The sequence below is a fragment of the Perna viridis genome, chromosome 5 (genome assembly GCF_037379345.1).
Source record: "Perna viridis isolate PV_CMFRI_1.1 ecotype Kerala chromosome 5, ASM3737934v1, whole genome shotgun sequence".
In the NCBI taxonomy this organism is placed as follows: domain Eukaryota; kingdom Metazoa; phylum Mollusca; class Bivalvia; order Mytilida; family Mytilidae; genus Perna; species Perna viridis.
The window spans coordinates 31,658,253-31,682,881 of NC_142449.1; the positions used below are offsets into that span (position 1 = coordinate 31,658,253).

Consider the following 24,629-nt stretch of genomic DNA (forward strand, 5'->3'; position numbering starts at 1 on the left):
GAGAGCATGATACCATAACATGTATAAAGGTATGACCACATTTTTGGTTTTATAAAAACAAATTAGTCTTATTGTATCATGGAAAATATACAGTGATTTAGCTAGCGCTGGCCATTTTCCCCACTGACGAATGATTTTCGAAAGTGGCGAATTTTTCTCGAGCACGATTCGTCACTTGATATTTCGCTTCCCCCCAAAAAAATATCGGTAAAAAAGCCTCTGATGTTCCCATGACCCCATAATTGACAACTTTATTACCTTTCCCAAGCCAATTAGGGTTTTACAATAAACAATCATGACCAATGTTTTGATTGCATCACCTTTGATAACACCTTGCTTGATCACCTGGTTGAGGCTAATTATCCCGACAAACAAATTAATTAACGGTAATGATTTGTTTGTTGAGCGCTGTGACACGTTCTCAAAGTACTCAAAGTGTCATCGTATGTATTTAAAATGGAATGATGTTTGGATTTTTCAATTACAGTTACTGCCGTGACTGCCAAGATGCTGGACTTACCAATACATTTTCTATCGGAAGCAACACATTCCTTAAAGATTATATACAGAAGCACATCAACACTGCTGATCATAAACAGGCAATCCAGACCAAATCCATGAAGCCAGAATTTGAGCAAGTGGGTTCCTTTGATTTTAAGAGGGCTTTCACTTTGTGGTGCATGGCTAAGGACAGGAGGTTTATGCATTACTGATCAAGTAAACAATGCTTTACATTCTTAGACACATGCCAACAATAGTAGCTGATGTATATAATTTTTAGATTTTTTTTGCATTTTTTATTCATGAATAGTTGCTAATGTAGAAATTGTTATTAATATGAATTTTCGGTTATTTATATACCAGTGTTGAAATAGAAATAAACATGTTATTATTTATAATATAGTTGTTATAAGTACATGTATATACATGCATGCTGATAAATTTGCGATGCAAAAAGAAAAAACAGTATTGAGATTTAGTCTTACGCAAAAGTGACTAATGGGTAGAAAATCCTGGCTAAATCCCTGAATATACATTTGTCTTCAATGCATTCCTTTAACTATTTTTGTTTGCTTCCTCATACAATTCATGGAAAAGCCTGATTTTATTAAAAGTTTGGAAAAGTTGGTTGTTTTTATGCACATCTTCTTCCCCTCTCCACTGCCTACCAAAAAACATAACTGCCTTGGAAAATATAGCTCAGTTTATTAGCAAGCAAAGCATAAAAATTCATCTAAAAATTCATCAAACTGAGACATGAAAAACAAAACACTACATTTGATTTACATGTACATGTATTCATGATCAATTGAAACTTCAGAAATAGTAAAAATGCTGGCAAGACAAAACCTTTAAAAGACATCTATGTTATTTAGTCAGAATTACTCTGACATTTTCCAATTGGAAGGATCATGATAAAACCATGCTACATGTACCTACGCCAAACCTGAAACTGTTCTTCTGATAATTTTACAAATTGGCTTTATCCTTCCTACAAAAATGTATAACTGATGAAAAAATCCTAAACAAACTTGGCCAAATTTTAAATGGTGTGAAGTCTGAGGAAACCTACATGTACAGTAATAAGCAAGTGAAGTTCGCTTTTAAATGTATAGAAATTCGTCTAAAAATTCATCATACTGACACTTGAGAAACTTTCATCCAGGCAAAACACAACATCACGGCAAATTAAAGATTCAGAAATATTAAAAATGGAGGCTACACATAACGTTTGAAAGACGTCTATTATTTTTCAAAAAAGCTACTTCCGGTTAGAAGGATCCTGCAATTTACACTGGACCTGGAACAATTCTTCCGATAATTTTACAAATATTTGGAATTCCCTTTGCCATCTCCCACTATTATGGTACTGATGAAAAATTCCAAAACAAATTTGGCAATTTGATAAATAGCATGAAGTCTAATTTGTTGAAAAGTTTGCTTTGGACCTCTCTCACCCTAAGGCCATTGCCTCCTTCATATTACTTAATCAAGTTATATCAAAGCTTCGGACTTCACTCCCACTTAAGGCCATTGCCTCTCTCATATTACTCAAGTTAATGCTTCAAAACTTCACATGCACTTAAGACTATTGACTTCCTCATATTTTTTTTGATAAGAATAACCACTTTCTTATCAATAAAGGATGCATGTCATCTGGGACTATGCATACATGTACTACTATACAAATTACATGTACGTAACTGCCCTAATTGTACACACTGTCATTGTACATGCACATGTAACATTGCACACTACACTCAGAGTGGAATGGTCCTCTAACATTTAAGTCTGACCTATACACCTAGTTAACACTCAGATTTTACCTAGCCAACATCAACCATTTGTATATTGTAAAAGTCGTAAAATTCAATAAGGCATAACAGGGAATTCATTGTAAGTTTGATGTATATTCTGTTCCTGTTTCTCAGGTAATACGGAGCACTCCAGTTAGGATGAAAATAAGTCATTTCAATAAAAATTCGGTACATTCTCTTTTTTTTATATTTCATATATGTTTACCATTTGTTGATGGGACATTGGGTTATTTTTTATTTACAGCTATGTCCAATGAGTGGGAGATACATGTATCATGTAGAAATATTACTAGTGCTTTGTATTGATATCAAGTAATAATTCAATCTTTTGATATTTCAATTTTGCACTTTTGAATTGATAATTACTATATTAATTATAAATAATATACTTTGAATGTATTGATTGTTGTACCAACAATTTGATTTGAATGACAGACTTGTAAAAACAGTCTGGTCATGCTTTTCGTTTCTGATAGTTTTAATAATTGAACGGCTTTTCCAGAAATAAAAGAAATTACTTACAGGTTACAGACCACCAATTCAACCAATGAGCATTTGGAACGTACGCAAAAATAGTCCTACGCAGAAATTACCCCTGTTCCTCATAGTGCTGTGAAAAAAGTTCTCATCTCATTTAAAAAATTTAAACAGTTTCTGAAAGGAAAAACATTTCTGTACATTTTATAGGTGCATTTTGCTTCTTGTGATGTGAAGCCTAATCTCCATAATGATTTCTAAATATACCCCTATCTTGTGAAAACACTGGGATTTCCCATGCTATTTATAGACACTTCACTTCCGGTGACCAGTACTGCACTGCAAGTCTGCTAACCCCACATGCCATTCTGAGGATTGTGAGCTGACATATGTAGAATCATGCTGATATATAGTCCTCTGAAGGTTAAAGTTAATGTAAAGTCCAGAGAAGCCATTGAATATTGTGAAATTAGCATAGAAGCCTATGGGAAGTGGAATTAGTGGTTTTTAGCCTTAAGTTGAGGCCATGGCAAAATGATAAGTTTCTTGGAATAGCTTTAAACTATTTGAAGATCTTGTAAACTTTGCTATGAGAGGAATACACTACAAAAATCCTTCAAAATATGCATTTTTTTAAGTTATAGGTCCAAATTATGGAAAATTGGTCTTTTTGGCTGAATTTTATGTCCTATCTTGTGAAAAGTGTAGAAAATTTAGAAAAAATATCAAATATTTAACTTTCAGGCCTATATTTACTTAAATTTGGTGGTAATCAGCACTTGAAATCAAGTTTTGTGTAAATTTGAGCAAAAATTTGATTAGAAATGAGGAAAAACTCACTTTCATTACTGCGGTTAAGGACATATAAACATTTCCCTATGGCAACATGGAAAATGCATTTTTGAGTACTTTTTTTGCTTTAGGTGCCCTTTACTTGTCATGTTTTATTGTGAAAACACTGTATTTACAAATTTAAAGCCAAAGATATCACCTGTTGCGAAAATTTAAAGATTTACGGTTTTTGACATGTGATCAAGAAAAAGGGGGAGGCATGTCAGAAATAAATTGTTATAAATAGACCAATTTTTCAGAAAATGACTACTTTTAAAGGCTTTCTCTTTATTAATATTGTTAAAAAACAAGTTGTGATTGATTTTTGTTATTTGAAAAGTCAGAAAAAGTTCTTTGCAAATATTTAATGCATTTAAGTATGGTAGAATACTGTCACATTTTTGCTCGCGCAACTTGGTTACCCTATATTTAAAAATCAAATATTTAAAAAAGTGCTTGTCACATTTCACTGAAACTTTGCAAATGCATTCAGTATGTTTATAGGAAGATACTTGTATAGTTATTAATTTTTTCTGAGACAGAAAGTGACTCTTCAGGTTACAGACCACCAATTCAACCAATGAGCATTTGGAACGTACGCAAAAATAGTCCTACACAGAAATTATCCCTGTTCCTCATAGTGATGTGAAAAAAGTTCTCATCTCATTTAAAAAATTTAAACAGTTTCTGAAAGGAAAAACATTTCTGTACATTTTTAGGTGCATTTTGCTTCTTGTGATGTGATGCCTAATCTCCATAATGATTTCTAAATATACCCCTATCTTGTGAAAACACTGGAATTTCCCATGCTATTTATAGACCCTTCACTTCCGGTGACCAGTACTGCACTGCAAGTCTGCTAACCCCACATGCCATTCTGAGGATTGTGAGCAGACATATGTAGAATCATGCTGATATATAGTCCTCTGAAGGTTAAAGTTAAGGTAAAGTCCAGAGAAGCCATTGAATATTGTGAAATTAGCATAGAAGCCTATGGGAAGTGGAATTAGTGGTTTTTAGCCTACAGGTCTCAAGCCATCTAGATAATGTGAACATAAGAACTGCAAAGTGGAAGCCCTAATCAGGACTGCAAACATTGTCAGTAATAACTTTAAATTACAATATGTTGTCAAAACGAGGATGAGACGGCGACCTCAGCCAGTTGTTTTCGACCTATAAAAATGCTCCAAGTTAACTCAGAGACATTTCTTATTTAAAGAATATTTCAAATACAACCTACATGTACATATATCTTTATTTTAAAGATAAGCTTTGTTAAATGATTTCAAACTTTAATTAATGCTGATCAATGTTTACTCCTGTATAAAAATGATCTCTTGACAACCTCGCACATACATCACGGAATTAAATATAGAAGAATTTGCATCTCATTTATAATTAATTGCAATATCAGTATACTCACCACAGCTACTTGCTGCCTATACTGAGCACTATTGAAGTCAAAATAAGGAGTTTGAATTTTAAATTAAGAGGAAAAACTGTCCTTGAGGGTGTTACTCTGGCTGCCACTTTTTAAAAAGTAAAAAGTAGGTCAAATAAAAATATTGATATCAGAAAGGAAGGGGAAGCTATGGCTACAAAACTCCTTATATACACCCTCGGACCATTTCTGATCAATTTGAAACAAATTTTATGATGATAGTTTGAGTTTAGAAGAAGAAGTTCAAATTTTAAATGAGAAGGGAAACCATCCCCGAAGGCAGGGCTGTGTAGTCAGGAGTCAAAACCATGGCATGTAAAAACGTTGATATCACAATTTCGACACAAATACAGAGAAAGCTATAAAACTCTTCATGTACACCCTAATACCATTTCTGACCAATTTTCAACAAATTTTATGACGATTGATCAGGATTGAAAAAAAGGAATTTGAATTTTAAATGAAGAGAGAAGACCGCCTACGAAGGTGGGACCAGGTTGGAAATTGGATATGAGATTAAGGTTTTGAATTGAGGTTTTGATAAAAACAAAACATTGAAAAAGTCTGGAGGCAACTTGAGGTGGGATATTTTAATTTTTTTCAAACCATACGGGTCAGAATACCTACATTTATCGTGATGAAATGTTGAAGCGATGGAAACTGTCCACCATTAACAGGGCACGCTCACCATCAATGAAATGCATCAAGGGTGAGGTCGCTCTATATTGCCCACACAACATATTTATTATCATACTATGGAAAATTGCACGAAATTCCAATCCTTGCTATATTTAACTACTTGCATACATTTAGTTGTCTATTTTTAGAAATATAAATGGACACTTTGTATACAAATGCATCATCAAATGAACTGTTATTAATTATAACTCAATACAGGACAGTTATGAAGTACAATTTTTGTATCAACGATAAATGTCTTTTTTACAATTTCATAATATATTTGACAATGTAATACCACATGCTAATCGTCTCATCCGCTGTTTTATTGTGCCGACGGCTTGGATTAAAGCTGGACAAATTAACTATTGACTCGTGTTACTAGTATAGATTTTGGCAATTGGATTGAGAATTTTCACAAATTCCCTGGACTCTCCTGTTGTGATTTTCAGGGGTCCCTAATGAATTTTGGAGGTCAGTGACCTTCGTCAGTGTGGTACAAATAATATACCAACAACCATATTGTCAGCAGAGAACAATGAGATTAACTTCACCGTGCTTGGTGAATTTCCCACCGAGGGCAGTGATTCTCTAAACAATTAACAACCAGAATATACAATGTCCCAGGTGGGTGGGTGTAACACTCATACATTGTATTTTCACCGAGAAAATATCTGAATGTCATGGTGTTTCACCAACTAACATGGATTTAAAACTGCACATTGAGTGTTGAAGAAACAAATGTCCCTGAGTGTACTGTACATTTGTACATGTATGTAACAGCCATAATTGCATACACTGTCATTGCACATGTGTACATGTATAACATTTTAAGTCCATGAATGACTGATACAGTGTCACTTGTCAGTGAATATGTACTTTGGGTCTAAATGCATTTAAAACAAGCAATCAGAAACTGGATGAATGCTAATAATAAGTATTGCATTTTCTCATTTAAATGTGTTGCTTACATTATTCAGTACCAGTAATCGACAGTCAAAACAAGTTCTTGAACAAGAGCAATTTCTATGTCGCCATCGGAAGTTAGACTTTAACATAAAGTGTTCATTCAAATGAGACACTTAAATATGAAACCCACCTTAAATATTGGTAAATCTTAATCGGGTCTCAAATCATAATGCCCTACAATAGATTTCCAATCGCGATTCCACTTCTCACAATCTAGAGCTTCATCTACTTAAATCTGGTCCAGCGCAATTATATAAGTTTAATTCGTCCTAATTTTTTTCGTCCCACGTGGTCAAATGACTCTCGTCGCATATAGTTCGCCAAAATAAATTGAAAATATGATAATAGTGGAAACTACAGAGATTTCAACCTAGGATTGGAATAAAGAATTAAATATTCCACATGATGCTGATAGAAATTGGACAATGTTTTTAACCATTTTAAAAGATTTATAGAATACAGATTTATCCCAATAAAAACTATTCAACAAAACGAGAGGAAACTTGCAAGAAGACAGGATAACTCATACGCAGGAAAATGCCTCATCGAAAAAAGTAAAACGCAGCGATAACCCTGATGTCGGATTAGAATAAAAAAAAAGTAAGAAACAAAGTAAAAAATCAGTTACTAAACTGAAAAAAATGCTCGAAAAAGAAATGTCTGCAAATGCAAAGACAACCAAAAGTCTGTTTGGAGCTGCATTGAATCAAAATCCAAAACCAGAGGCATAGGAGATATGTACGTAGAATATATCAAATTGTAACAAAACTGACGATGACAAGAAAAAGGTCGATATTTTATCTGAGTACTAGCAGTTTTATTGCTAGTGCCAGCAGGTGATTTACCATGCAGAAATGGAACCCGGTGAAATATCAATTGAGACCCCTGAGCTAAATATAAACGAAGAGATGATACTGAAGCACCTGAAACATTAAGATTGATAAATTACCAGGCCCGGATAATTTGCCTCTTAGGCTACTGTTTGAGCTAAAAGAGACTATATCAAAGCCGCTGCATGTGTATTATCCTCAAACAGTCACTACCATCATCATCGGTTCCAAAGGATTGGGAACACGCCCCAGTAAAAGCTATTTTTTAAAAAAGGTAACTAAGCACAAGCCACAAATAACAGACCCGTCCGTATGCACAACAATGGAGAAAATCATCAGGCAACATATCATTTTCTAATACAGCATAATTGATTCCATCTCAAATATTTATTATCCTTTGCCAATTCATATGTATTTTTACGTTCCAAATGACAAACGCTTATGCAGTAGGAGATTATGATTAAAAGTGTCAAACGTTTTGCGCAGTTCAATTAATAAAACACCAGTAAGCTTACAGTCATTAATTTGTTTTAACCATCTATCTATGAGATAATTCATAGACACGAGTATTTTGGTATAAACTCTGACTGACATGTAGTTATAAGATTGTATTCAGACCAATAATTGTAGAAAGTACTGAAAGCATGTCTTTCTATAATTTTGCTAACAATTGGTAGAACAGAGACTGGACGATGATGATTGACAATACGATCACCCCTCATTTAAAAATTAATTGGGGTAACTCTGGCTTTCTTCCATGCAGTCGTTTCAAAAGTATTGGTTTTAATGGAAAACTAATATACAAATTAAAAAATTGACACGGTATCTAAAAACTTTTTTTCTTAATTTTACTGAAATTCCATCAAGTCCGGTTGCTTGAGCATTTGACATGTTTTTGATCTCTTTGCAAACAAAAACATTTGAATGTTTGGGAATAGAAAATTAGTCCTTTCAATTCATTGTGTTACACCTGGCAGCGTATCATCGAATCGTTTGCCGAACTCATGACTGCAAATATTGCAAAAGAATGAATTAAGGAGGTAGACCTAGGGTAAGGGACAGAACTCATGTAATCAGTGATATGTTTGTATCACATTAAATTTCACTAAAGTCTTTCAAGCTTTCATTTGAAACAGAATGAAATCAGTCCAAGTTACTTTGATGCTTACATGAGATTGATGTAAAATGCTAAATACAAACGTTCCAATGATTTGTAGGAGTTGTGTCCCTTACCTAACTCCTTAAAAGAGTCAGCTATTTTGTCAGCCTCAATCATAATTACATTATTTGATTTAATACATGCAGTACTTGATCCACTTGATTTTGATGGAAGAAATTGTTTTAGCTCCTTTGGTTTGTTGCTACTTTGATGGCTTCATCAACAAAGCATCGCTTAGCTTCCCTTATTTAGGACACTACCATGTTTCTGACAGCTTTGTATAGTTTCAAGTCCATATCCAGATCTTAATGCGCGTGAGTACCGATACAGTCTCTACAGTGCACTTCAGTTAATATTTCGTAAGTTATCCAGTTTCCAGACTGTACATTGATTCTTATTTCTTTATACGGTAAATTAAAATCAGGAAGTTGATCAGTGGAAAAGGGGATGCACGGTGGACCCTCCAAGCCCATGGACTACATCTACGACTGTTTTGTTTCAGATCACAAAGAAAAGATGCATTCAGATAGCAATTGACCGAAAAAATGTAGATGCTTTGTTTGCGGAACTTTGCTGGTCCATGCTCCTAGCTTTTAGTGAAGTCCGCGTTGCTCATTCACTTTTGTGACTTTGTATGTATTATCTTAGTTACTTTATGTTCTTTGTTGTGCTTGTCTAATTTTCCATGTCGGGTCTTTGTCCCTGGAGTACATTCTGTTGATTTCCGCTAGAACCTTGGTTCCCTTGATTACTCTTGTATATAAAACCTCATATAGTGTTCTAGCTAGCCTACTGACTGTGTACAAGACTTTTAATTTTTTTTATAGTACTTTGTGCGAGATCTTGCGATTCTTATTTTCCTATAAAGTAGAGACTGCTTCTAAGAACAGTATATCAATATCTTGTATATTTTTGTTTTGTATTTTAATTTCATTTTGTATTTGTGTTTTTGTTATGTATGCTTTTTGATTGTTGTTATTTTTGTTTGTATGTGTATTTTATTTGGTTTGGAAATGGTTCGTGATTTGTTATATTCTTATGTCGTTGGATTTCCTGTTTAAAAAAAAAAATCATATAAAAGTTTTCATCTGATAAAACGACACCAAAGGATGCTTATATTTTAGTATTTTGTTTTAATTTGAATTCATTTTGAAGTTCTTGTAAAATTTAAGCTAATCTACTGATTGTGTAAGGAATTGCTTCAAATGTGATGTATTTGTGCGAAATTAAGCTTTAGATATCAGACTTTTTTCTTTTTAATTGAAAAAAAATATCCCGGATGAACATTGTATTTATATCAAATAGATTGTTTTTGTTTTATATTTTAATTTGATTTTATATTAGTGCTCTTGTAATTTGAACTTGCACAAAAACCTGGGATGATGCTCCGGAAGGTAATGTCCTAATGCACCAACGGTACATATCACATTGTAAGTGAGTAAATTCAGGTAAGAGTCTATACAGCAAAAATAATGTAGCTCCCCGATCAACTCTTTAAGGCTTAACAAAAAGAGTTAGAATGATCTCTATCAGTATATAACATAAACTCTAGAAATGATGGAAAGAAGTATGAAATATACGCAATGTATAGAGGCAAGAAGATACATATTTGTCAAATACACGTAGCATAAATCATATTTTGAAACATTTAAGATAATTTGATTAAGATTGAATACAAATAACGAGGCATTTTTTTGCTCCCCGGCCCTAAGATCAATGCGAGCTATTGCAATCACTTGACGTCCGTCGTCGTCGTTAACATTCCCCCCCCCCAAAAACTCTTCTTTTCTTATACTACAGAACCAATTATAACCAAACTTGGTGTGAATGTTCCTTAGGATGTTCTGCATAGAATTGATGTGGGGATTTGTTTTATTCAACGACGAATCGGTAGTTGTAGCCAAATTCTGCTACAGTGAAAAATGTTCAGCATGAAAAGGTCTATCTGTGGTCAAAATTTTGTGAAAATCTGTTTAGCCATGTAGGAGGTTTTGCCCTTTTTGACATTTTTGGGGTATTTTTAATGATATTACTTCCAAAAGCAGAGGATAATTATCCTATCGTTACACCTGGTCCATGCTCCAAGTTTTTAGTGGAGTCCGAGTTGCTCATTACTTTTGTTATTTTGTATGTATTATTTTGGTTACTTTATGTTCTTTGTTGTGTTTGTCTGTTTTCGTTGTCTGGTCTTTGTCCCTGGATTAGATTCTTTTGGTTTCGGCTAGAACCTTGGTTACCTTGATTACCCTTCCAACAACCTTCTCCTCCGACACTTCTAGACCAATTAGAATCAAATTTGTTATGAATGTTCGTTAGGTTATTCTGTATACAACGTTATACTGATGTGGGGTTTGATCCGTAGACAAACATGATTGTCGTTACTAAAAATAGAACACAAGGGATCAGACAGCATATATCTCCAAAACCGTTAGGCTTAACCTAATTCTGGCATGGGTAAAAAGTGTTCAGAATGATGGTGGTAATCTGTTACATTTTTAAACTATGTTGGAGTTATTGCCCTTTTTGACGTTTAATGTTATTACTTTTCTCCTCAGTAACAAATGGATAGAATATACTGATAAATGATATAATCGTTCCTTGGGTATGAGCTTCAGGAATTTTTGTCCAAGAAAAACATGGCCACTTTTACAAAAAAGCGAATTTTGCTTATAAGGTCATGTGAGCGATTTAGACTCTTTAGAGCCTCTAGTTATTACATGTATCAATGTAAACTTTTCTAAGGCAAAAATTACGAAACAATTACATAAGAGATAAATGACAAAGCAGGACCGTAACTACATTGAGGCAAATGCCTCGTGAAAATATTTGCAATTTTTTAACAGACCCGAAGACCAATGATCGAGAAATCGTTGATATATTTCACCATATCCAATACATAAATAATGTTACAATAAATCGTTCTGTTTTTCACTGTCTCATTTTGATGTTTAAGTAGCAGTCTTTATAAAAATCAGACAGAAGCTAGGTGATTCACGCATGTCAAAAACCCACCAAATTAACTTTTATTTCTTGTTCAGAAACAGTTACAGACCACATAACTGGTTTTAGTTTTTCCTTTGGTTGATGCGCTTTGGAGATGAAAAAATATATACAGCTGTAGGTTGTGTATGAAATGGGCATTTTGCAGGAGTTATTGTTCTTGTTTTGGATGATATTAGTGGGAGATTAATGTATGATTTTCTCAAAAGTGCAGATCAAAATACAAAAGGACAATCGTTATATAAAGATAGATATAGCATATGTAGACCGAATGAACATCATTTGTATGGTGGGTTTTCTACACTACGAACCACTTCTACTATAGGCAGTGTCTGAATTTTATATGGACTGGTACTTTATTAAAAATCAATAAGGATGACTGACAGGTGATTATATATCCAACTTCATTGCGGGACAATACGCCAATTAAATCGCAACTTTTTCACTTGCAGTAAGGGATCATTGCGAAAGAACATAAGTAATATATTCCATGACAGTCATTTGATCATAACGGTCGTGTTAACAACTTTTAAAACATGCAGTACTAATGTCTCCGAATGACATATTTTCCAAAAAAAAGAGGAATGTACCAACCCCCTGCTCACCCCTCTGGATTCGCCACTGATATTGTCCGGGATGGAAAAACACAACGGAACTAATGTATAAAAATAGATACTGTGACTAAAATTTCTGGGATTAACTCAAGTTCTCCGAATCATTGAGCAGTTACTGTTTTAAGTTTAACGTCAAGATAAGTGTCTGATATCAATGCAATCAGAAAACAACATGACGCCTCTGCAAAATAAGGTATGAAATATTCTTCTAGCTGTTGAATATGACGAAGCGAAGGTAATACAGATGTATGTCTTTGAACAAATGAGAAATTGCATTGCCAGTCTCAAAGGTTGTTCTCTTTTTCAGAAATGGTTGGAATTACGAAGCGTTGGGCTCCACGACCAGTCGAATGTTTATGAACAATGAAAGAAAAGGCATCTGAAGGTAAACTATTATATACAAATAAAAACAAATAGTTAACATCAAACTTTCGCATAAAAATGAAATTTAGCATCGTTTATCATTATCTTTTGGAAATGCAATTAAAAAATATAAAGAGTGTCAAAGTTTTGCCATAAACACATTGATTAAAATAGTAAAGAAAACTAACCGATTTCTGCATTTACAGCATTTGGATAATATAAAATTTCCACTCATACTACAAATTAATTCTTTATTACTTGGCAGATTCAGGTAATACAAAAAAGGCAAGTCTGACCGGCTAAAGGAACCCGCTCCAGTAGTTTCCAGTTATTTTCTACATAATCATATACACATTTTTCGAGTATAAAGGGAGCGTTCAGCCGCCGCTCAGATCCGCCTTTGAAATTTCATAATGCCCACTTCCCATAGAAAATTTCCAATACTTGATAAAAAAACTATCCTAATTAAACTTGTAAAGCCGCTATTAATGTAAACGAATCCTATAAATTTATATTTGAGAGTTTTGTTCAGGAATTCAATGATTTAAAATACTCTTATTTTAGTTATGCTTAATATAGCTAATATTGTGTTTTATTTTTTGAGCACAAAGAAAAAATATACTCAGATATCAATTATCCCATGGGCCATGTGAGCTATTGCCATCACTTGACGCCCATCGTCGCCGTTGTTAACAATTTTTTCTTAATTCACTGAACTATTAACAACCGAACTTGGTAGGAAGGTCCCTAATAGTATTTTGCATGGAACTGATGTGGGGATTTTTTATCGACAAAATTGGCCGCCGTTACTAAAAATTAAAGAATATTTTAGACAGAAGTTTTTCGCATATATCTCCAAAAAAACCCCAGGTTTAGTCAAATTCTGACTATGGTAAAATGTTCAGCATGATAAAATCTATCTGTGGTCAAAATGTCATGCTAATCTGTTAAGCTATGGTGGTGTTATTGTCCTTTTTGGTGTTTCGTTTGCTATTTTTATGATATTACTTAGGAAACATTCTTTTCAGAAACTATTGGACAGAATTCAATCAAATTTGATAAAAAAATTTCCTTAGTTTTGGGCGTTAGGTATTTTAATCAAAGAAAAATATGGCCGTTTATACAAAAAAAAAAAAACAAAAAAAAACAACAAAAAAAAACAACAAAAAACAAAAAACAAAAAAACAAATGTTGCTTATTTAGACAGGTGAGCTGTTCAGGCAATTAAGAGCCTCTGGTTACTATCAATTTAAATGTTTGTGTAACCCTGTCTAATGCATAAATTCCAAAAAAAAAACAAAAACAAAAACAATGCAAAGGGATAAATGGCACAGCATCCATTTTGAAGTAACATATTATATATAAAATGTAGAATACCATAAATTTGACATATTTGGTTAAGATGCAGTATTCACCAGAAAATATAAGATCCCAGTGTCATGTACATACTCTATAAAAACATGTCCGTGCCCTTTTCTTCATAAAGTCATGAATTTAAAAACAAGTCAGTAACAGGATTAAAAACAGTACATCACAAATCTTTTTTTTTTATGTTTTTCTACCATGATAGTTGCTCTATATACTTTTTCAGCAATAAATCGCTGTCGTATTAGAATTATGTTAGGATGGAAGAGTAATCAAGGTAACCAAGGTTATAGCCGTAATCAAAAGAATGTAATCCAGGGACAAAGACTAGACATGGAAAACAGACATACACAGCAAAGAACAAAGTAAATAAAATCATACATACAAAGTAACAAAAGTAAATGAGCAACTCGGACTCCACTAAAAACTGGGAGCATGGACCAGGTGCATCGGTAGGGTAAGCGTCCTCTGCTTTTCTAGAAACACCCGCCGAGTTGCTCATAAAAAGTCGAGTCCGGGGTAGACAAACGACGAAAGGAAAACTATGATCCGTTGAATAAATCAGTTGGCACATGACAATTTTAATCAAAACAAAAAAGAAAATGAACACAGCAGAAAAAGGTTGGAAAACATCTTGAAACGTTTACTTTAAAGCAAGGCAAAACAAACAGCTTGAAATGCTGATTGAAGATCATGACGATGACCCTTGGAGTTTTAAACATTGTTTGAGTGGAGATAAATGGTTAAAAATTCTCAGTGCCACAAGTAGGCCGTACACGTGTTGAAAAGTCATGAGGTGACTCGTGTGACTGCGTTCGTCATTCGTTCTCAATATTTTGATCAAGCAGTTGAAATGTCGGATCAATCGTAGTCCATATCAATTTGATCCTTTCGAGAAGTAAACAGTCGTAAGAATTAAAGAAATTATTTTGAAGATTAAGCGATTCGTGTTTTCAAAGACAAATGTATTACATTGATAATGTTATTTATGTAATTAATAAACCTTTTAATAAGAGTAATCAAGGGAACCAAAGTTCCAGCAGAAATTAAAAGTAAGTAATCCAGGGACAAAGACCAAACATGAAAAAAACAGACATACACAAAAAAAAACAAAAACAAAAACAAAAACAAAAACAAAAAAAAAACATTAAGTAACTAAGATGATACATGCAAAGTCACAAAAGCAAATAAGCAACTCGGACTCCACTAAAAACTGGGAGCATGGACCAGAAAGAGGATAGAAAAACTATGACACGATAAACAAATCAGTTTTCAGTGTGCAGATGGACACACCATAACGATTCATGTTTGTTTGTTTGTTTGTTGGGGTTTAACGCCCGAGCAGCAATATTTCAGCTATATTCAGGCGATGAACATGAAGTGGATGATAAAATGAACATGAAATGATGATGAAATGAAAAATTGGATGAGACACAAGGACAATGGGGTCGACAAAGTCTGATTGCCACTGGAAATAGGGAGAGGTGAGTAGGGTCAGGCAATTTAGCCTTCTGTGGCGGAGCCCTATGGTTGCTACTCCGGGAGAATATCACAGTAGGGTTTTTTAACGTGCGACGAACGTGGCATCTTTCCCAAACAGTGATTTTACAATGTCTGTAGTATCCTTTATCTCAAGTTCTTTGCGTGTAGATGCGATGTATCAAGTCCCCGAAACTAGGATTATTTAACGATAGTACGTCATCCGAATAGCGGATCTAGCCAAACGATGTTCTTTCTTTCGGATCAGATCAGCTAAAGAGTCAGCCTCATAAGAGTGTAGGAAATTACAGCAAGTTGAGGAGCACAATTTTTTCCCACTGGAATGCCAACCGTTTTTAAAAAAACGCGCCCACCACACTGAACAAATATGTTGTCCATCAAAATTTCCAGTATTTTGAAAATATGTTCTTCTGTATATTTGGGAGATAATTTGGAATTATTTTTTGGAGAAACAACGATGTATCATGTTTTTGATTCGGGATTTTAACTGAGTATAAGGAATAGAAGTATACAGTGTTGAAAAATCATAGGTTTTAATGCTATTATATATTTGAATTGAGGGTCTCCAAAAAGTCCTTCGAATTTTTCGGGATCCACATTGAATTAATACCACTACGGAGTAACAAATGTTGTGGTAAGACTGGAGACCCTCTTTGACAGTTGCGAGTATAGAAGTTAAAAGTTTTGAAGTCCTTCAGTTCGATTTGATCTTAGTTTTGTCAAGTGACTGTTTTCAATCTTATTTGATTACTTTTGCGAGTTTCTTATTGAAAGTTTCTTCTGTTGCAGAAAATTTTACGACATACCAGAAAAAAATTTACAATATTACACATATACTTGTTCCTTTTGCAGTTGTCTCATTCTGCAGTGTTATATTTCGAATTCTATGAAATAATTAAAAATGTTTTATACTTCATACAAAAATCACAATTTTCTATTGCATATATTTAAACATTATGTGCTTCGTTGGTCTATTCCTTCCTAGCTCCGCACAGAAATGCCTTACCTTGTATGTATTCATATCGTTTTCATTTTCGTTTATGATTAACCTTAATTTGATTAAAGAAATGAAGAGCGGAAGTGTTCATTTTTGTTTTTTGCTATCGTATATTGCAAAAAATATATGTGTAACTCATTCCGGTTTGATATTGACTACACCGAGGAACTGCAACAATCACACCAGGGTTTAATTTCACATGCAAGTGTTCTGAAGATTATTCACTATCATTTACGTGTGCATACAAAAATGTGATGTATTATGAGGGGTATTCAGTTTAATCTAAAACATGTTGCTATAGTAAAGGGTAATTAGCCGAGTAATACACTAAAATATATTACCTCTCACTTCGTCTCGGGTGATGTATCTACAACATATGTATATCGGCGTACATCTACTACGTATGTTAAACATATTTGCAAATAAACACATTCTTCGTAATATGAATTAAGTAAAGAACGTTTTTATTGTGTGTCACGTATCAGAGAAAAACGGAATAATGGAAACAAAAAGACCTCTATGCATATTTTATGGAAAATTTGCAGATTTACCAAATTTGCGCATCATATTTTCAATCATTGTATTAATGAGGTTGAACATGCCAAATCATTCATTTAACGTCCTAAATAGCAATTAAAAAAAACTCCATATCAAAGTTCCGACGTTCTTTGAAATCGGCAGAATTATAGTAAAATATTTGCCATTTAAAACATTTTATATAGTTTCTTTACCCTAGCACGAGAGAAAGTGACTAAACTGAAGAAAAACAAATGACTCATCTGAAGAGAAAATCCAGGAATCGTGGAAATCCTTTGTAAAAGCAGTTTAAATGAACTTCACATTTGATTTTCAGACTTTTGAATGGGTATAGCCGGTTGATAAAATTACGGATTTTAATTTGTAAAACGAAAGTATTAAATTAAGCAACAAATCGCCATAACCAACTTTAAATTAGTTTTGTCAAAAATATATTATATTCCGTAAAATTAGTGACCTAGTTCAAGATTGCTGGTCAACCTGATAACTGTCTTCATTATAAATGTTTTCGAGGTATTTAAAACAAATTTAGGTTTTTATCGCTTGATTTCTGGTGGTTTAAACTTCTTTTATGTAGATATTTTAAATCACATTTGCGGTGGCTTGCAACATGCCAGATGCTAGAGGTTGGGATGAGGTTAGGTCAAAAGCTTGATAGACAACCTCTAGCACTGCTGGAATAACCAATCTTCACCACACTGCAGTCAGTGAGAACGCCACGTGCACGCTGACAGGAGAGTTCAACTCTAATGTCAGTCGGGAAAGGGGAGATAATTATATATTACCCAGCATGCCCCATCATCATTTACAATGCAAAATCATGCTCGGTGGAAAAGCCTTTCTAAATTCACTTTAATGCTTTAATATGATAATGTTCAATGCAGAAATATCAGAAGTAGACATTAATAACAAGAGTTACATTGAAAATACCGGCGAAATCGAATATTTTCTATGAAAATATTTGCTCCAAATATAGGCGTCTAGTTTTAAAAATTTCCATTGTCGGAAACCCCTTGTCTATATTTAACTGACACATTTCCATCCTAAGCCATTTCATTGGTTAGATTCGTGCTTATTATGAAGGAGAATCACCGAGCTTTCTATTAATATCAAATACTACCAATAGGCCTCCGTTTTATTTACAAACAAACCACCTCGCCAAGGAGCAAAATTTATAGACGTTCTAGGAATTTTTGCCATAACCTATTCTCATTTTGAGAAGAAAGAAACGAAATAATTTTTTTCTGTGCTACTGATGGTAAATAGGTGAAAGAGGGTGGGTTTTGGGGGAAATTACTTATTTACTTGAAGCAACTTCAGTAAGCGTAGGTTCATAATCATAGATCTATCCAATTTTTAGAACCACATAAAATGTGTTGTGTAAATTTATTTAAAATATTGCCTTTATCTGGTGGAAGCGAACGTGATTCTATGTGGGCTGTATGATCTTTAATATTTTGCATATAGCCTCATAGTCTGTTTTGTTTCTGGGTAAGAAAAAGGGGAAGGTATTTTAAACATTTTTTTAAATTCATATGATTCATGATTGATATTTATAGTTTGAGAAATTTACAATTTGTATGTGATTGATTGCTAATCAATATTTACTGCATGTATTTATTTTGGGTTTTATTAAATGAGCAGAATTTGTTTTTGTTTTTGTTTTTCAGGTGATTTCTTTGCTCATTGCCTTTTCCTTATGGTGTTTTTATAAGAACAAAAATATGTTTCGACATTAACGAAGTCGGTTTGAATTGATGAAAGACAAAACATCATGATACCCGATGTCTTACCAGTCCTTTTTGCTTCTTGCTACAAAGTGAGATTTTTACGTCCTTGACTACCCTGTCGGGTCTTGCTCGGACGGTTTTCTTACATTTACATCTGGTATATATAGTGTCTGCTTTAGATTAAAAAAAACCCACAAAAATAAACCAAATATATCTGTGCATGGTCAACAACGCTTCAATCACCCTTGACGTAAAAATGCATTTTGTATCTGTATTCTTTTCCCCTTAACATTATTTCTCTAGTTTCCTGCATAAATTTTGTAAGCATAATTTCTTCTAAAACTGGAAAAATTGTGAGCAAAAATCACTTGGTGTTACCATGGAAACCATTTAGTAAAACTCTATATGTCATTTAAGTCATTCAGATAAAAAGCAATTTTAAAGATAAATAATTATATCATGTAATAATTAAATTTCATCAAAATCCATTCAGTTGGAAAAGCAAAATAACAGGTTCACAAAGGCATCCAGTAGTAAATGTTTCATTCAATTATAATCAGCAGTTTCAAATGAGTTGAAGCTAAGAACTGGGCACTGAAAATAGATGGACACCATGATCAATATATACCTCCTGCTTTTCAAGCGTGGGGAAAGGATATCCATTATTCTGAAGAAACACAAAACCAAAGTGAACACAAGTGAACACTAAAAGAAACACACAAAAACTAGAGAACAAATGAGCAACCAGAAGTCAATCATAATACTACCACTGTTCACTAAAACCTGTAAGCAATAATAGTTTAAGTATCTTATGCTTTCAATAATATCACATGATATAACAGTAGATCTGATCTACAATGAACCTTTTTTTAGGAAAAATACTGTACGTTACTGTAAGAAATTGTTTTGCTTTTTTATTTAAACAGGTTACAAATTCACTGAAATGAAAAAAAATGTAGGTCAGTCAGTGTCTTCAAGTTTATACCAAGTCTTCACAATATTGATCTTACATGGTGCTAGCTACTGTACTAGGTGTAATAAAATCAAAGTAATTTAAAAAGCACATAGTTATTATTTGAAACTGCTGCAAAAATTGTTAATGAAAAAAGGTCTTGCTTTGTTCTTTTTCTTCAAGTCATGGCTCTGAAAAAAATATGAATGACATTTTAATGAAAATACAATGTTTGCCATATTAACAAAACTTTGATATCAACACAAGCTTTTGGAAAGGCCTAAATATGCAATTTAGTCATTGTTGATACTCCATCCATTCAATTGCCTGATACTACATCCTTTCCAATGCCTACATGTAATGTTGAAAATACACATACAATTTGACAAATATAATACTATCCACACCTTTTGAATTAAAAAAAAAGTTAAATAGTACATGAAGGTTTGTGTGTGCAAAGATAAAATTACCATACATTGCATTTTTATATAAGTTAAATACTAGAAATTTGAAAATTCAATTGAGTTTACATGTAACTGCCATATCTTAAGTGAAGTAGGAACTCGCCACTTAAATGTCCTTCAACTGTACACTGCTCACACACACACACACACTAACACACACAAAAATATCCTAGTATACTCTTAATAGTTTAAAATAAGGAAACAAAGCATCCATTTGGTTTGATTAAATAAAATTTACCAGTGAGTGAAGATTTAAATAATAAACCATTCGAAAGTCTCAAGAAGTAAAACAACATACGTGTGTATGTATACATGTACATTTGTATTTTAAACATTACGTATAAATGTATATATTTTTCTGTAAATTCTACAATTAACCTCGATTTTAAATCTTTCATTTTTTGCTTTTCTGGTTATTATTTTCGATTTAAAATTGTATTGTAACGTCTTTTCTTTAAGAAGGTAAAATTGTTTTCATTCAACATGTTCAAGTTCAAATCCCTCCCCCTTTTTGTCGCTACAAATGTACGTGTAATCATGGGCAAGGACCAAATAGACAAACTTAACGCTCCAATATTAATAATGATAATTTAAATTTACATTGAAAGTACATTCAGTTAATACACTATCCTTTACAACAGAAGCCACTTAAGCGCAATAAGTCTATTTGACAAGGAATATGTTTCGATCCTAATCTTGTCCCTGCTTTTGTGGACAGGAAGATGTCACTTCACTGTTTCACTTCCTATTTAGTTGGTACATAAATATAGTACGTTCATTACATGTCCTTATAAATTGTAGTTTTTGAAACGTCCTTCAGTTATGGCGATTTTAAATCTGTGTTTCACTTTATGTTATGTTTTATTTAGGCAGACTTCAGCAGCTTCCGGTAAGTACAATTATCACATGTTGAATATGATTAATGTTAAACTGACCATTATATATGTGTACACAGAAAACAGCGGCTGCCTCGCTGTTATACATGTATTACACATTAATTCTATCTATGATTGCGATCAAATTAGGCGGATGAAAATTTTCGGATGCTATGTGGAAAGTTGTCAATATAAACACCATGTTCTATTACCTATCAAACTTACTCTGACCAAACAACCACAAAGGTAAACATCGCCAGTAGGTTCACTGGTACCGTTTATAAAAACTGTTTCAGAATCATACCTGTAGAAATGAAATTTAAGCTATAATATATCATGCTAGTTATTATTACACTCATAACATATAAGAGTTTAATATTTTACATTTATATAATGCTCATTATCCATCTAATTGATCGTAAAAAGTATCATGACAAAAAAAAAATTAACAAATATATAAATTTACTGTTTTTTTTTTTTTGTTTTTTGGTATGAAAATTCAAAGTCAAGTTTACTAGAAGCTACATATTTTTGTTTAAGACATATTTAATTATCTTCAACAGAATGGATAATTTGGCATATTTTGAAGTAACTGCTTTATAAATTTTCGTACCTACTGGAAACCTAATATATTAACACCAAAGACAAATTCAGAGTTTCTTTGTAAAATGACATAAACATTAATCAAATCGTATCTTGAAAATCGCTTTTTACCAGTAATGTTTAATGTAGTTTTTGCTCCAAACGTAAATGATGGATAGTTTACTGCTTTCGTCCGCCTATTTTATTTAGTATAACACCACAGATAAACATGTAATACCACAGACAATTCAAAGGACAAGACAGATGTGTTGAAGTTTGAAATTTGTGGGACAGTGGACATCCTCTGGAATGTATCTTATAAGTTATCACACTATGAAAAGTAATAGTCTACCACATTGCATAAAAACAACAACACCAACCGTGATCAACGAACATCTTTTAAAACGCATTTACTTTTAAATTGTTAACACAATATACTTTTTATGTAACACTACAGAAATGTCTGAATTTCATGCAGAAAATATGATGTGGTAATTTTGGGCAATTTAGCATCAATTAAAAAAATCAAAATCACGTGAATTAAAGTCGGCATTCCAATGGGAACAAATTGTGCTCCTTTATTTGCGGACATATTCTTTCACTCTTATGAGGCTGATTTTATAGTTGATCTGATCCGAAAGAAAGAATATCGTTTGGCTAGATCCTTTAATCTCAGATTCCGCTATATAGATGACATAGTATCTTTAAACAATCCTAATTTTGGGGATTTGATACATCGCATCTACCCCAAAGATATTGAGATAAAGGATACCACAGACACTGTGACGTCAGCCTCATATTTTGACCTACACTTAGAAATCGATGGTTAAAAAAACTATTGATCAAACCTTACGACAAACGTGATGACTTTTCATTCAGAATTGTCAACAGTGGCAACATCCCTTCAGCACCTGCGTATGGAGTGTTCATATCACAACTCAGACGTTATGCCAGAGCATGCCGAAACTACGCAGACTTTTTGTATCGCGCTAGAACGCTCCCAAATAGGCTTCTGGAACAGGGTTATGTTGCTACAAGATTGAAGTCATCACCACAGACGTTTTATGGTCGCCATCATGAACTCGTGGATCATTACTGTGTATCCATGTGCACCAAAAAAACTGATTTATTCAACGGGTCATAGTTTTCCGTTCGTCGTTTGTCTACCACGGACTTTTTATGAGCAACTCGGTGGGTGTTTCTAGAAAAGCAGAGCACGTTACCCTACCGGTGCACCTGGTCCATGCTCCCAATTTTTAGTGGAGTCCGAGTTATTCATTTGCTTTTGTTATTTTGTATGTATGATTTAATTTACTTAATGTTCTTTGTTGTGTATGTCTGTTTTCCATGTCTAGTCTTCGTCCCTGGATTACATTCTTTTGATTTCAGCCATAGCCTTGGTTCCCTTAATTACTCTTCAAAAAGGACCAAAAACTTCTATGTCTAGTCATAGAGAGGAATAACATCTATGGTTGTCAGTGTAGTTACCGTTTTACCGTAAAAATCAGGCAGATCCTATGATATGATTAGCACAGGGTTATTTTTGTTTCAATGTAATGTTTATACTATATGTACGTGAAAAGGTTAAACGATTTTTAAAGCAAAATGGAACGACTGGGAAAAAATTTGAATTTCCCTTTCATAACAACCATACACAAAAGTAAAGAGTCATTTCAATGGTTTCTACGTGATTGTTTTCTCTTTATCAGTTACAGTTAATCAAAACCATTCATTCTTTGAGAAAAGATACATTTGTGATCTGACATTGATGATTTTCTAAAAAACAATTGTCACATGCAACCCACTGTTAGGTTTTTTGCATGTACACAGTCTTAAAAGCTGATCTTATCTGTGTGAAAATATAGCCGTTAATTTTACGTTTTCTTGCTTTAATTTTGGAGTTTGTCAGACGACACATTGGAAGAATATGTTTATAATTTTGAACGTTGGCATACGACACATTGGTAGATTATGTTTGCTTTTTGTTGTATGTCCACTCTTAAAATAAAAGTAAGATCTTATGTATTGATGTCTGTGGTGTTACATGTCTTTTGAGAAACGTTTTGTTTTTTGGTGTTATTTTATGTTATTTTTTGTACAACAGTTGTCAATAATTTTGAATGGGACATGATTATACTGCTTTTTATCCACATTTCAGAGAATATTTCAGCATTTCCTTTTGTTCATCTAGACCAAACTTTTGCTTTACAAGATCTTCCAAACTTGTTTAAATTAAAGTCAACCATGTAAACATATAAATCTTAAATATGATAAAGAAATGACAACAAACATATTTTTATATTTAACCAGTGTGCTATAAAGATAGTAACACCACAGACAGGAACTCAAGCCCAGATTTTCTTTAAAATTATCTAACTCTCATACAGGACAGTTCATTTTTTGCATATTGATATATTATAATGTTATTTACACTATTAATGGTATTGAAAGACTTTATGTATGAAAAATGAATATCATGACATTTATATCACATAAAATCTAGTCTAAAATCGAAATGTATATGTCTTATGGAAATAACACAAACAAGCCTAGAACTTTGTTATTCAGTCATCCTGGAGTATAACAAATGAGGAAACTCAACTCAATTATTTCTATTTCGTGAGATAACATCTTAGATATGATATGTATCTTTGTATTTTAAAAATAACCACAATGTCGATGCCACAGCTGGTGGTCTAGAAGTTCCCGAGGATATTTACCAACCCATTAGTTAGACATGTCTGACCCCGAATTATATCATATATCATTTATAAAAAAATACAGTGTTACAAATTTCAAAATCCCTAAAACCTTTAGGCTTCATTCCTTGTATTACACATGATGAAACCTCTTTATGATGGATTTTGTTTCCTATTTCGATAGTTTTGAGTCCTTCTAGTATGCAATTAATTTTGGATTTAGATCTCCCAATATATTTATCTATATT

General features: G+C 33.1%; 2 protein-coding genes across 8 annotated transcripts in view; one reads left to right on the plus strand and one right to left on the minus strand.

Annotated features, from left to right (window-relative positions):
* The window catches only part of LOC148617079 (retinoic acid receptor RXR-alpha-B-like), a 29,505-nt gene extending 22,520 nt beyond the window's left edge, over nt 1–6,985 (minus strand). Inside the window, exons 1-2 of one of the 4 annotated variants that reach the window (XM_088584380.1) lie at nt 6,845–6,980; nt 5,050–5,077 (exon numbers count right to left, since the gene is read on the minus strand). The gene's annotated coding sequence lies outside the window, so the exon portion shown is untranslated. Of the gene's footprint in view, nt 1–2,840; nt 2,929–5,049; nt 5,078–6,716; nt 6,803–6,844 lie in introns of those variants that run through there. The other 3 variants (XM_088584379.1, XM_088584377.1, XM_088584378.1) reach the window with 3 other exon arrangements.
* Nucleotides 6,986–20,977: 13,992 nt separating this feature from the next.
* LOC148617080 (uncharacterized) overlaps nt 20,978–24,629 on the plus strand; it is a 41,087-nt gene continuing 37,435 nt past the window's right edge. For all 4 annotated transcript variants that reach the window (XM_088584387.1, XM_088584388.1, XM_088584390.1 and 1 more), the window contains exon 1: nt 20,978–21,114. In XM_088584387.1, the coding sequence (XP_088440513.1) occupies nt 21,048–21,114 (67 nt within the window). In that variant the 5' untranslated portion in view covers nt 20,978–21,047. The remainder of the gene's footprint in view (nt 21,115–24,629) is intronic.